This window comes from Mustela erminea, chromosome 5, assembly GCF_009829155.1.
Source record: "Mustela erminea isolate mMusErm1 chromosome 5, mMusErm1.Pri, whole genome shotgun sequence".
NCBI lineage: Eukaryota > Metazoa > Chordata > Mammalia > Carnivora > Mustelidae > Mustela > Mustela erminea.
Genome location: NC_045618.1, coordinates 39,416,021 through 39,430,194, shown reverse-complemented (window position 1 = coordinate 39,430,194; position 14,174 = coordinate 39,416,021). Strand labels below are relative to the sequence as shown.

General features: G+C 49.0%; 1 protein-coding gene across 3 annotated transcripts in view; it reads right to left on the bottom strand.

Annotated features, from left to right (window-relative positions):
* The window catches only part of MYZAP (myocardial zonula adherens protein), a 90,059-nt gene extending 78,739 nt beyond the window's left edge, over window positions 1–11,320 (bottom strand). For all 3 annotated transcript variants that reach the window (XM_032341453.1, XM_032341454.1, XM_032341455.1), the window contains exon 1: window positions 11,127–11,320. In XM_032341453.1, the coding sequence (XP_032197344.1) occupies window positions 11,127–11,192 (66 nt within the window). In that variant the 5' untranslated portion in view covers window positions 11,193–11,320. The remainder of the gene's footprint in view (window positions 1–11,126) is intronic.
* Window positions 11,321–14,174: the final 2,854 nt, after the last annotated feature.

The window sequence follows — 14,174 nt, the reverse complement described above, 5'->3', positions numbered from 1 at the left end:
TGAGCAAGGAGGTGATGTCACCCACCCCGCAGGGGAACCTGAGGCTAAGACCAGCCTTTGCCTGGCCCAGATGGGGCACGCACCACCCTGATCCTCAAAACAAGGACATGACCAAGTAATTTCATTGCATTTAAACATTTTTTTAAACATTTTATTTATTTATTTGACAGGGGGAGACAGAGCGAGAGAGAGGACACAAGCGGGTAGAGTGGAGAGGGAGAAGCAGGCTTCCCGCTGAGCAGGGAGCCCCATGCGGGACTCGATCCCAGGACTTTGGGATCATGACCTGGGCTGAAGGCAGACGCCTAATGACTGAGCCATCGAGGTTCCCCTCAAACATTTTTTTTTTTTGAAAGGCTCAGGTTCTATAACAACACGTACAGAATAGTCATAGCTCACATGCAAAGGTCAAAACACACATCGGGTGTCTGGGCTGTAAAGGTGCTTTCTCCGGGGCTCCTGTCAGATCTTTCTCCAACAGACATAAACATGCCTAAGCACAAAGTTTTTTTTAAAAGTCCGTGTTCATAGCAGCATTAGGCACGACAGCCCAAAGGTGGAAACAACACCAACGTCCACCAGTGGCTGAACGGATAAATAAACCATGGGATCTACGTAGAACGGAATGTTATCTGGCCTTAAAAAGGAAGGAAATTCTCACACACTGTAACATGATGAACCTTAAGGACGTTATGGTTCATGAAAGAAGCCAATCATACAAAGACCAATATCGTAGGACTCCACGTATCTGAGCTACCTCTAAAAGTCAAATGCACGGGGACAGAGAACAGAATGGTAATTGCTACGGGCTGGGGACACAGAGGAATGGAGAGTTATTATTCAATGCATATGGAGTTTCAGTCTGAGAAGATACAAACGTTCTGCAGGTGAATGGCGGCGATGTCTGCCCAACGAGACAGTACTTAATGCCACCTATGTCTACCTCACCCTAATGTCACAGCCCGGTCCTGCTCTGATTTCCCAGGGAGAAGGGATTGGGCCACTGGAAAAGCCCAGAGAGGGTCCCAGCAGCAAGCAGAGTACCCAGCCCATAACCATGTGGGCCTGGCTCACGGGAGTGCTGCTTGTCCCTGCTATAGACCGCATTGTGTCCTCCCATAATTCCTGTGTTGGAGCCTTACCTCCAGTAACTCAGAATGTGACCCTACTTGGAAACAGGCTCTTTATAGAGGTTATCCAGTTGAAATGAGGTCATAGGGGCCTAATTCAAAATGAGTGATATCCTTATAAAAAGGGGAACCTGAAGAAAGACACACATGTAGGGAGACCACCACCATGTGAACATGCTAGAGAGAGAAGCCTGGAACGGCTCCCTCCCATACAGCCCTCAAAGGAGCCAACCCTGTCAACACCTTGATTTTCGACTTCCAGCTCCAAAACTATGGGATAATAGATGTCTGTTGTTTGAGCCCGGTGGTTGGCAGTACTTCTTACAGCAGCACTCGCAGATTAATATAGCCCCAACCGTGTTTGCAGGGTCTCGGGTCCACACGGGTCCAGAGGGTGGTCTCTGAGCAGAACTACCCTGCAGCCTAGACACCCAGAATGGGATAGGACTGTAAGGATCTTTGCCAGCCTAGAAAGGAACCCCCACATGCACCCATGTACCTGGCACGTGGATGCTGAGACTAAGGATAGCATTTTCCATCTGCAGGTAAGAGCGCCCACGTGGGACATGTGTTAGCACTTCCATATACACTGTCACCTCCCTTCGAGACATCCCATTTTGCTCCCCGGTGTCGCCAACTTCCTGATGAGGAACTTGCATCTTCCCACTGAACTCCTATCTAAGGGACCCAGGGTTGACCTCAGAGATGGCAACAGAATTCGCTTTCCTCTACACTGGCCTCCTTCCCTCTGAACGTCTTCTCCTCCGGACTTAAAAACCCCAGCTCCTTCAACTAAATGACTTGGTTTCATAATTATTCTCCATCCTCACCCTCCGCTGGGCAAGCTACATCCCCCAGAAGCCCCAGAGCGCTCACTGCCCCTGATGTGGCCAACTTGGCACTGAACCCTTCGAAACTCACTGCTAGTCCTGCTGGCCAGGGACAAACCACGCATTCCAGCCAGGAGGCAGTTCTCTTCACGGACAGCCAAGAGCACAGACAGGGAATCAGATTTCCTCCGGGGGAGGCAAACCCCTGACCTGGACTGGTCGAAACGAGCTGGCATTTCCACAAACACCAAAGTGGGACTCACAGCAGGTAGGCAACCCAAGTCTGTGACAGCCAACAATCTTCTGTGGTAGGCTGATCTAATCGGCAGCACCATTCTGCAGAGAAAAGAAGTGCTCTCCTCCTCCACCCTGCTCCAGACACACGCGTGTACACACATACACATGGGTAAATACACACACATGCTTGCACAAGTGCCCACAACTACAGATATCAAGGCCTCCTGGCTGTGCTGACTATGGGCAAGCTCTTCAATCTCTTTGTTTTTTTTGGTTTTTTTTTGTTTTTTTTTGTCAGAGAGAGAGAGAGCGTGAACACAGGCAGACAGAATGGCAGGCAGAGGCAGAGGGAGAAGCAGACTCCCTGCCGAGCAAGGAGCCCGATGTGGGACTCGATCCCAGGACGCTGGGATCATGACCTGAGCCGAAGGCAGCTGCTTAACCAACTGAGCCACCCAGGCGTCCCTCTTCAATCTCTTTGAATCTCAAGTGTAAATGCAGATAAAAGGAAAACTGCCACATAGGAAGCCTCTATTGGTATGAGATATTTGTATTACTACCGCGATGCAACCATCATCCTGTAAGTTCCAAAAAGAAATAGTCCCACTCGGCTTTATGGTTCTGCTTTTCATGAAACAACAATTTGGTCATGGATCTACTGTAAGTGATGCCTTTTTGGAGGGTGATTGGTCCCTAATGTAATTTTCAGAATAAAGACCAAAGAGGGCACAAAGCCCAGAAGGGACTCCACTGGTCCAATCACCCAAAAGTGTACTGATTCCCTCCCCTGTTTGAGACAATTCTTGATCCGTCCACCCAGAACCCCGCTATACCTCAGCATACTTCCCGCAGCACTCAACACTGAGCCAAGTGTACCCTGGGGAATGACAAAACCTTACGAGAAATAGAATGTATTTCCCTTAAGCCATCAGTTTTCCCTGGTGAGAGATAATGAACGAACCTAAAAGGAACCTGTAAAATCACACATTTGACTTCAAAGCTATCTGGCAACAGTAGCGGGTTCTTGAAGTCACAGCCAGCCCCTGTGTCCAATGTTTACTCTTGTCCTTAGAGGTGCTGTAAGGTACGGGCTACACATGGGGCCAGCACTCTCTCATCAGTACTGACCCGCTGATGGACAGACTGCACAGACACAGTGGAAACCCAGCATGGAAGAAGATCAGACACCTTCCTAAGATGGTCAAATGTGTTGTCATGTGGGGGGGGGGGGGGAGGAAAGGAAATTGCAGGGAAAAATGTGAATAATCATCTCATTTTTGTTTTTTAAATACACTCTGATAATTTGCATAGATTTATGGAAAAAAAATCTTGAAGGAAACACAACCAATGGATAGTGGTGAGGTTGTCCCTGTAAAGTGGGATTCCCACATTGTATCCAACTCTTCCAAGTCGCCACATAGGAAGCCTCTATTGGTATGAGATATTCGTATTATTACCTAGATGCAACCATCATCCTGTAAATTGTGGAATTTTGTGTAAATTTTTTAATTAAAAATAATAGCAGTGATAGCAATAATAAAGATTGAGAGACACTGTATCTAGAAAAAAGAGACAGATCAAGCTTTCCTAGATCCACAGGAGTGCCTCATGAGCAGCAAAGAGAACCACCCAGAGGTCTAGAAAATATCCTGAATTCCTCAACAGAAGCACTAAGTAACCTTTGAAGGAACCCACTAAGTTGACCTGGTGTAGTTTACCTCCTTTATTCATTCACTTTCAGGCAATCTCCCCGTGGGAAAATTTCCCCGAGTAAGATCAAGGCAGGGTAGCTTATCTCTTTTAGCATTTTATGATGCTGATCTTTATGGTTTCCTTAAACTCTGATACATGATCCCCAGAGCAGCCAAGGCTGGGCAGTACCTGAGAAGGGCAGGGTCCTTTATTCCCAGGACTCCCACAGCAGCTGGCTCAGCCCTATGTTCTGAACAATGAGAAGAACTAAATCTTTCTTACCCTGAACACCACAGCTACTGGATTAGTTGTCCCTACAAGCAATGGTCTGTTGCAGTGAATCAAAAGCAGGAAGGTGGACTCAGTGTATTTCATCATTAGGTTATGGAACACCCACTCTTATAAAATACTATTAAGGGCAATGAGAGTACCAAGATGAAAAAGCAGTAGCCATGTTCCCAAGAGCTCAGCATCCAAAAACACACCCAAACAAGGCACATAGGAACACTTAACATTACCAGTATAAGGTCCTGAGAGGCAGGGGAGCTGGTGGTTAAGGTTGGTGGAATTGCACTTTCTTACAAAGGAGTAGGAATATAAAAGGAACAATGGTCTTAATCAGAGGTGGGAGTATATCAAAGGCTCCTGGAGATGACATTTGAGCTGGGTATAGAAAGACAGGAAAGACTCTGTTGTTCATTGAGATTTGGAGAATCCATCATCGCAAAAGCAAACAACTATGAGGCAAGGCATTTGCTCCAGGCCAAAGGCACAGATGTGAGAATGTTCTGAGAACATTAAGTGGGTCTACAACCTACACTAGGGTGGGGAAGGAAAACAGACAGGTAGGGGCCAAACTCTAACAAGCTACAAAGAAAGGCCTGATGGAGAAGCAAGCTCTCTAGTGGAAGACAATCAGGAGTCATTCACCTCTGCAGGAAGGGACTAACACTCAAATCTGAGTTAAGTGATTCAACAGCAGTTACTGGGTGCTTCCTATGACAGTCCATGCATTGCAACATGGACTGAAGGGGGGCTGGGAAATAGGGGAAGAGATCACGCAAGCTTTATGCTTTAATTGCTTTTGTCACCCTTTGGGCTTAGCATAGTATCAACACATAATAGGTACTCACTCAGTAAATTAAATATCAGTAGGAGTTTCTTTTTTAGGTTGAAGTAAAATGCGGTAAGGCAAATATATCTGAAACTCCCCAGAGCGCCTTTTACCTTCTTCAAACCAACCCCTTTGGGAGGGACATCAAGGGAGTCACAGATACTATTCAAACCTCCTCCACAAGAATCACACAACCAAGCCCTTGTCTGCAACTCAGGGCACCCGGGAGCTAGGCAGATCCTCTGGGGCCCTGTTTCTGCCCACCCCCACTGTGGAGGCAGAAGGCTGGTCTCCACTGACAGGAGAAACTGGGGAGCCACATACCATCATGCTCTCGGCTTCACCACATGGGCTCACCCAAGAGAAAACTATCATCAAATAAAAAGGGGTGGAGAAGATGACCCAGAGAGGGGGCGGGGTGCTCGGGAGTTGCCAGAGATGTATTTCCCTAAGGAAATTAGCCACATGCATTTCCATTTCTCTAAGGCCTAGTCCACTCCGTGATGGTGGCTTCCTGCCCAGTTCCACCTAACAACAGGAGGTGTGGTTCCTGTGTTGTGGCTCGGAACACAGGCACCACACTCTGCTCGGCCCAACTATAAGGCCTCTGGACTATGTGGGTCAGACTGTGTGGAGCAAGGGACGCCTCTTGCAGTTGACCTCTTAGCTTCCCTGTGGTCCTGAAAGTGCAGGCCTGGTCCACTCCATCAGAGTGGGGCGGATCTTTTCTGTAAAGGGCCAGATAGGAAATATTTAGGTTTTGCAGGCCACTGGAAAAGCCATTCTTATCTCAGAGGCATACAAAACAAGCCAAGAGGGCCAAATATGGCCCAGGCGGCACGAGCTGATCTGCAGACTTGGACTCTTTGTAGGTGGTATAAGGGGTTCTCGAGCCCCCCCTTTCCTGTGTTGGGATGGACTCTGGACAAAAATTCATAAATATAAGGACAGTGATCTCTCCTGCCTGTCCTCACTGGCTCACTTCTATACAGGCACACAATGTGCCCAGGAATGCCAACATGCAGAGAGAAAATGCAGGTCAGTGAATGCGCAGAAATACCAGTGTGACCTGGAGTGTTAGGAACCCCTCTCTTCACTCTGCGCCCACCTCCACCTTGACCTTCCACAAAGGCAAGGTGACCTTCCAGAGCACCATCCCAGGAATGTCTGTATTTCCAAGAAAGCTCTAAGAAGACAGCTATGATTCAAGAAGTGGTTCCTATTCTTGGCTGCACATCAGAATCACCTGGGGAGCTTCCTGAAAAACCCGGGTATTACTCTCTACTTTCAGAGGTTCCTGTTTAAACTGTCTGGGGTGGGGCCTGGGCACAGATATTTTAAGCTTCTCAGTGATTCTATGTATAACCAGGGTTGAGAACCACTGACTTAACCAAAGGAATGAGACGTCAACTTGTGCAACAGGATGGGGCAACTATTTGGAGGCCTTCCCAGAACTGTCATACTCTTCAGCTGGACCAGCACTCCCAACTGTCTGTCACCTGCTTCCTGCCCAGGTGGGCCAGAGGTGACAGGCTGGCTTTATCCCAAGTTTCTCTTCCTTGTTTCTTGTTTGCCGATTCAGTGTGAGTTGTGGCCCTTGTAGGACCCCAGTGACCCCATTCTCTTTTTAAGCACCAATTACATCAGGCTTGGGGAGGCAGGGTCCCTAACCCCTCTCCTCAATAGTTAATCACAGACAATGTAAACAATAACCGGGTGTACAGGCCTCCAGGGAAACACGGAAAAGGCGAATTCAGACAGGCTCCCTGGAGGAGGTGACCCCTCCTCAAAGAAGCATGAAAGAGGTGAGGAACAGCATGGAAAGCTTGGGGGATGGCAAGCAATGTGGATTATCTGGAAAATGTGTGGGAAGGGGACAAGGAAGGCAAAGGCCAGATCAGAAAGGCCTGGATGCTCGAGTATGGAATTTGGACTTGTTGCTGGTAGGACCAAGGAGGGCTCCTAAAGTGGGTTCATCAGCTGACTGGGAGTTGCATTTTAGAAAGGGCACTCTGGCCTTAAAGTACAAATAAGAGTCGGCAGTATGACTGAAATTTAGGAAATAATCACTCAGCGACAGCAAGACAGACGGAAATAGCCCCGTGTCCCTCATCTGCATGCTGGAGAACATCAGAACTGTTTCGGCTAGGGTAGCCGGCCACCGGAAGCTCGAAGACCAAGACACACGTAATGGCTGAAAGTATTTCAGATGGAAGCTTTTCAATATGGTCTCTGGTTCGTTAGTCCTGGATCCACAACTCCTCGAGCACAACTAGACCATTTTTGAGGTGGCTGACCTGAAAGGCTTTTCCAAGTGATCAGAAGCTCAGGCATTGGGGTTCTTGCTCAGGCATGGGTACTCAGGGCAGGTGAACTGTGACACAGACCACGTATGCAGCCCTCTCACGGGACACTGAAGACAAGGAAGGGTCCAGAATCCCACTTCATACCCTCTGCAGAAGCACCATGGGTTCACCATCTTGAGGAAATCAAGTGTCCTAAGAGCCTCCAAGACTCAAGGTCTGTTCATCCTTCCTCTGACACAGCAAGTTGGGTGAACCAAAGCACAGAGGTTGGGACATTTTTTCTGAACCTACAACTGTCACACTTAAACAAAAGAGGCTTTTTGGCTAAGTCCTAAGGATGCCCCAGTTCCAAAACTTTGCAAATTGGCCTGTCAAGGGCTGGGTCCAGGGGGCCCTGCTGAGGAGCCTGCCTATTTTCTGGGGGTAGTGGGCCCCCTGCCCACCCATTCCTGGTGGGTGCCACCACTAGCTTCCTTCCACCGGACACTGAGGCCCCAGAGTGCTACGTCCCTTCCTCGGAGCCCACAGATACAGAGGTTATGCACACAGATGTTTCTGTGAAAAGGAAGTAAATACCTGTGTGACCCATTCACTGGCCAGCTGAAGAAATTCTTTATTCTGAGCCAACCAGATAGAAATGTGTCCTAGAAGAGTGTGTGTTAGCTAAGGAGGGAGGACCGGCAGGCCAGCTGGGTTTGGACAGAGGACACCTTTGCCAAACAGAAAGATCAGCAAGACAGTCCTATCTTCTGGCCTTTTTTGGGTTTGCTTCTGTTTTGTTTTTCTTTTTATGAACCACTGAGGGATCACGACCGATCACACCAGCCAACAATCTCTCATTATCAAGACGGCGTGGTGCTGGAGGAAACCCTTGACAGATCTCGGTCTCTCGCCACCCCAGCTGAACAGCTTCACCAAAAGCATTTGGCTGCACGAAGCAACATGTGCCTTCCCCCCTCAACACACACAACCTGGCCACACAGCGGACCTTTCATTTCAAAAGGCTCATTCAGTGGGATTAAGTTCATTTGCAAAACTCCCTTCAAAATTGAGAAGGAATGTCAGTGTTTTTGTAAACGTCTTCCCGGCACTCTCAAAGGGCATCGTGCTGTCTGTGGTTATTCTCCAGCCAATCTATCTTCCTGCCGTTGCCATAGATAAAACTATTTTTAGTGCACAACTGGTTTGAAGGTAGATTTTTTTTTTTTTCCACAACCCTTGCTGGTTGGCTTCCATAAATGCTTCTTTGCTTATCAGCTGAGAGAAATTACTTTCCCACCAGTTTTTTTTTTCTTTGAGAGATGATTTCAGATAAGAAGGAAATACAAGTTGTCGGTGGCAGCCATGGGACAGGGGATAACCTGTGATAGTCTGGTCCAGCTACACCACCCTGGCTGGCTGACTCAGAAAACTCCCTGCTCAGTGTCAGCTGTCACCACCATTTCTAGCTGGCTTGACTATCTGGACCAACACAGCCTAGTTCTCCCACAGTCCCTAATTTGGTAAGCTCTTTAAATAAAAACAGAAATGCTAGGATGATGGCTAGCATGTTCTTGTTCAAGACCATCACTTGTCCAATATCCAAGAGGAAAGGTAGGATGACACAGAGTTTACTGACAAACTACTTTCGACATCAGTAACAATTTTTATGATTACTTGGTCTACAATTTTATTTTCAAGATATCCCATTCTTGTTTCACCAAAAACATAAGTGTTTGCAAATTCAATATGCCATTATGATATAGTGTATGCCAAGACTTACATTAAAATGAGTAACATTCCCTCCTTTCAGTATCCCAATGCCTGTCATTCCGCGAACTCCTATTCACCCTGAAAAACCAAACTCAAATGGCTCCTGAAGAGAGAGGATCTTCCTCAGTTGCTTTGGGAAGAACCCTTCCTTTTAGCTTCACCCAACTCTGTTAACACTGTACCCCACTATAACAACTATCACTTCGTACGATGGTAGTCTGTGATAAGGACTGCCTCCACAGGTAGAGTGGATCCCAATGCCTAGCCCTGTATCCTCCAGGATATCTATAAATGTTGTTAAAAAAAAAAAATCAATCAACGGATCCCATCTTCCCACCTTGCCCCCCCCCCACACACACACACATTGCCAGGACCTGTGGTATTTGTAGATCACGAGCAGAGGAAATCTTAAAGGGAATCCTAGAACCTTTAGATATCTTCTTTCCTGAACAAGTGTGCCAGTACTTGTGTGCTCATAACAGCCCCACATGGTCTGACTTGGGTCCCTGGCCCCTCTAGCCCAAAGTACTTTGGCTGTCTTAATCAAAAGGCAAAGCTTTCTCAACAGTCTGTCCACTGTGCCACTAACAACTAAAGAAATACTTGACAGTAAACATTTGAGAAAAACAATCTTCACAAAGGTTATCTAGTGTGCTAGTCCCAGATGCAGTGCGCCCCCCCACCCCCCAATCTAGCCAACCATTTCTGGAAGGGCCCTTGACACTTTCATGCAGTCTGGTCCCACGTATGCCTCTGTCCAGGCTCAGGGCTGGATTTTTAGTCACTTCATTCTTTTTCAATCTCAACTGTGTTCCAACTGAGCAGGATTTTCATAGAAAAAAGGCCAATGCCTGGTTGGAGGAAGGCTGGGACTGTGGATGGAGACCCACTTGGACCTGATGGGGATGTTGCTTTACAAAGCTAATAACCAGACGAGCAGAGTTCTGTCAGTCCTACATGTCTGCACACACAGACACACACACACAAGATCCCCCCAGAATCCATCACTTGGCCCACACCCAAGAGTAACACAATGACCTTCTTCTAGAGATAAAGCACAGAAGGTAAGTCAGTCCCTCGTCTGAAGTATGGAAAAGCATATAGGCACGTGGGCAAGACTAGAAGTCGGGGGTGCCAAAGGGGGTCCTGATTTGGACTTAAGCATCTGTTCAGCTAAAACTTGGGGAACATAAGAGAAGTCTCAACCACAGAAAAGAGGCACCAAGTGATAGATATCATAAGTACTGTGAGAAAGGGATGAACTAAGCAGCCACAAGGCCAGCCCCTGGCAGGGCACTCTGAGGCCTGATCTTGGAAGAGATACAGAATCGGACAGGTGCAACCTGCATGAGCCTAGCATCATTTCACAGAGCATCTGGAGAGGTAAGAAAAAATGCAACCAAGGTGAGGGAGAAACAGAGTGCTTCTAAAGCGCAGCCTTCCTGGAGATGGGGCCCAGGGCTCCTTGGGCTACCTCCGCAGCCCCTGTGCTGGTATTTAAATCAGAACGAAGAAAGTGGTTTGCAGAAATCCGAGTCCCATACCACTGGGCTCCTGGGGAACCTGCTGCTGATCTCGCTGTTGTAAGGTGAAGCCCACACTTTAGCTAAGCTCACTCCAGAATTGGTGTTATACTATCACCAGTGGGGACAAGTGACCTTTTGTTCAATCGCCGAAAGGAGGCAAAGTTGGGTGTTAAAGACATTCATTCCCTTTGAACCTCAAATAAGGAAATGCAGGAATGTTTCCCCCTTGCTTTTTAAACTCGTGCCACCAATTAACGTGGCCTAAGAGAGGAGACAGGAAGGAAAGAAAATCTCTGGGAATTCCAGAAAGTCCCTTAAGCTCCACGAGCCGGTGGCTGGCCGTCCAGAGGATCACAGCCGGAGCTGGGACAGGATGGGAGAGTTGAGTCCAGAGTGGTGGGGGTGCGGGTCAAGGCTGGGGGTGAGGGGCGGGGGGAACAGGGAACTGGCTCTCGCGCGTCCCCAACGCCAGACCCCGTTAGGGTCCTGGCCGGGTCGGGGAAGCGGGACGGCGGCGGCAGTCGCCCCTGGCTACTCACCCTCCTGCTGGGCGCCCCGGCGCCGCTGCCCGAGAGCAGGGTGACGGTGGACGTGGAGCGCAGCATCCCGCAGCGGCGGCCGGCGGATGGCCCGCAGCGGCGCTGCCCCCAGCCGAATAAGCGCGCGGAGCCCGCCCAGCGCGGGGGCGGTGCAGGCTGGGACCGAGGGGGCGGTGCGGGGCGGTAGCCGCTCCCGCTGCTGCGGGGCGGGGCGGGGCGGGGCCGGGGGCGGGGCCCCAGCGCGCTCGCCAGACCCGTCCGGCTGCATTTTCTCCCGGCCCGAGTGGCGCGCAGCCTTCTGCCCGTGGCGCAGTGCCTGCCCGGGGTCCCTCCCGGGGCAAGCGGGAGCCCTAGATACTCTGGACGCCCAGGCTCTGTCTCTTGCTTGCGGTGTCAAGCTCCCCTGCCTGTTCATCCTCACGGTACTCAGTGGCCCACCGCCAACCCCCCAGGAGCCGCATCTCTGGAACTCTCAGAGATGTCATTCATTATTTACTGTGTCTCTTCCAGCACCAAATCAATCTACTGGTGCTGTCTGTCCTCATGATGTTTGCAATCTGGTCGGAATACCTAGGGGCGACAGGTGTTGGTACTTTGGTAGAAGAGGAGATATCAACAGGAGCACGCAACAGGCCCCTGGGAGCTGTCCCGTGCAGGGAGGTGGTGCCTAAGCTAACACCTGAAGGAGCTAACACCTGAAGGAGCCAGCCAGGCACAGAATGTTTATCACAACTGCTCATATTTATTCAGTGATTACTGTGGTCCCAGCCTGCAAGCTCTTTGCATATATAACTCATTTAATCCTTGCAACCACCCTCTGAGGCAAGCACTATTATTTTCCCGTGTCCCCATTTTGCAGATGAGGACACTCACCCACCTAGAGATTGAGTAACACAGCAGAAGCCCCACCAGCTGGCAGGGGCAAAGCTAGGCTGGACCCCAGGGTCAGATCCCACGGCTCTGCTGCACCCCTCCTCCAGCAGAGGGAGGCGAGGGTTACAGACCAAAGGAACTGGCATCTGCAAAGATGGGCACCAGGCAAGAGAAGGTATAGTGTATTTTTTAGGTCCTTAAACTATCACAGTGTGAGGGGCCTTGATGGGGGCAAATGGAGAAGCAGCAGAAGGAGGCTGAGCCAGGTCATGAAGAGCCTGGTAGACTTAGCTAAAGGGTTGACCCTTTATCCTGAAGATAAAGTGTCTTTCAGCAGGGAAAGACAATCTCTCTCCACTTACTCTTCAAAGCCCGGGTCCAACACCGCCTCTCCATCAAGCTCTCCAGGGCCCTCTTGACCTGAACACTCACACTCATGAACCTAGCAGCTCTTTGGCAACTTGTCTTCCATTGGAGTTGTGTGTGTGTGTGTGTGTGTGTGTGTGTGTGTGTCCCCTTCCCCAGAGGCAAGCTTCCAGAGGGTGAGGGCCAGGCCTTGCCCTTCTCTGAACCCCTGGTGTAGCACCAACACGAAAGATACTCAAAAACTAAGGCCATGCAGTTTCCTGAATGCTCCTGCAGGACTCCATCATCCCACAGATGTGGAAACTGAGGCCAGAGTTTCTAAGCAACAGTCCCAAAGTCACCTCACCTGCTGTCATCACCACCACCCCTGGGCCTGCGTTCTCCATGCTCTGTATGCATTTTCTCATCCAATTCTCACCATGACCCCAACAGACGGATACTGTCACAGTCCCCATTTTGCAAATGAGTCACAGGGATGTCAGGTTAACTGGTGAATAGACTGGAGCTAAATCTAGAGTGTTCTAACTTCGGGTCTGCTGCCTTTGGACCACCCTCCCTTCCCCTACACTTCACGATAGGTCTCTTTGTATCCTACTTCTGTGCAGCCCCATCTTCTTCAGAGAGTTTTATAAAACTGAAAGCTGGATCTGCCTTTCAATAAATAGTGATGGTGGTCAAAATGTGGCCATTGAAAGCCAACACAGGTTAGAAATATCTGCCTGGTTATCTCAGCAGAAAGGAGCTCTGTTTTGTTTTGTTTTGTTTTGTTGCCCTAAGGAGAAAGGAAATGGGCTGCCCTTCAGACAGAGTCAGAATAGCCTGGCATCATCAATGTTTATTTCCATGATGGCAACCTCCCAAGTGACCACCCAAGATGGAGTCAGCATTAGAAAGGACATGTGGTCCATGGATTAATCTTCCCTCTACCTACCCAAGTCTTTTTCATACTGTTAATATATTACTTTCCATGCTGTAGTACATTTTATTACAAAAGCAGCCAATGGCACACCAGCCTGTGAGCTCGTTGTTGTAACTGGACTGCATTTACATCTCTGCGTAGAGCCTTAACCGGCATGTTGCAAGTACATGCTAAGTGTTGAATAATGTTGAACAATGTTGAATAATGTTGAACAATGAAATGATGTTAGAGAGCAACAGTGCAATTCACTCAAGGTCAAACAAAACAGAAACCCAGCTTCTAGGGTGGGTGAAGGTCTCCGAGCAGTTTGCCAGCAGAAGCAGTCAGAGCCCCAGGATTATCCCAGTTAGGAAAGTCCTTCACACTGGCTGTCACTGTGTTTGGACACAGTGTTGGCTGTGATTGCACAGATGCCACAGTTCCTCCCTACTAGGCCAACACATATGGAATTGCAAGAGAGAGGAGAGTGGGGAGCCCCCAGCAATGTGGGAAAGGAGAAAGACGGGGAGTGGGAAGGCAATTTGGGATTGAGAAATCAATGGAAAGTGTATCTAAAATGGAAGAAGAAATAAACAAAATCATAGTCGTGAGTTTCTATGAACAGTTCTGGGAGGAAAAGATGAAAGATTGACTCCTTTCAGAAGAGGAATTAAAAGTGAGCACTTCTGCTCTAGCCAGATGTCCTCTACAGCCTATAGAACTGAAGGGTTGGATGGGGTAGGTGTGACAGGGATAGGGGCAGGGCTCTGGGGTGGAAGGTCACCCTGTTCCCTTTCAACATTGTTCCCATCTACTCTGGGCCCACCGTGAGCTTTGGTAGCCAAGGACCAGGACCACTGCTGTTCTGGCAGAAGGGAACCGCAGCTATGACAAGACTTCCTTAGTTGCCA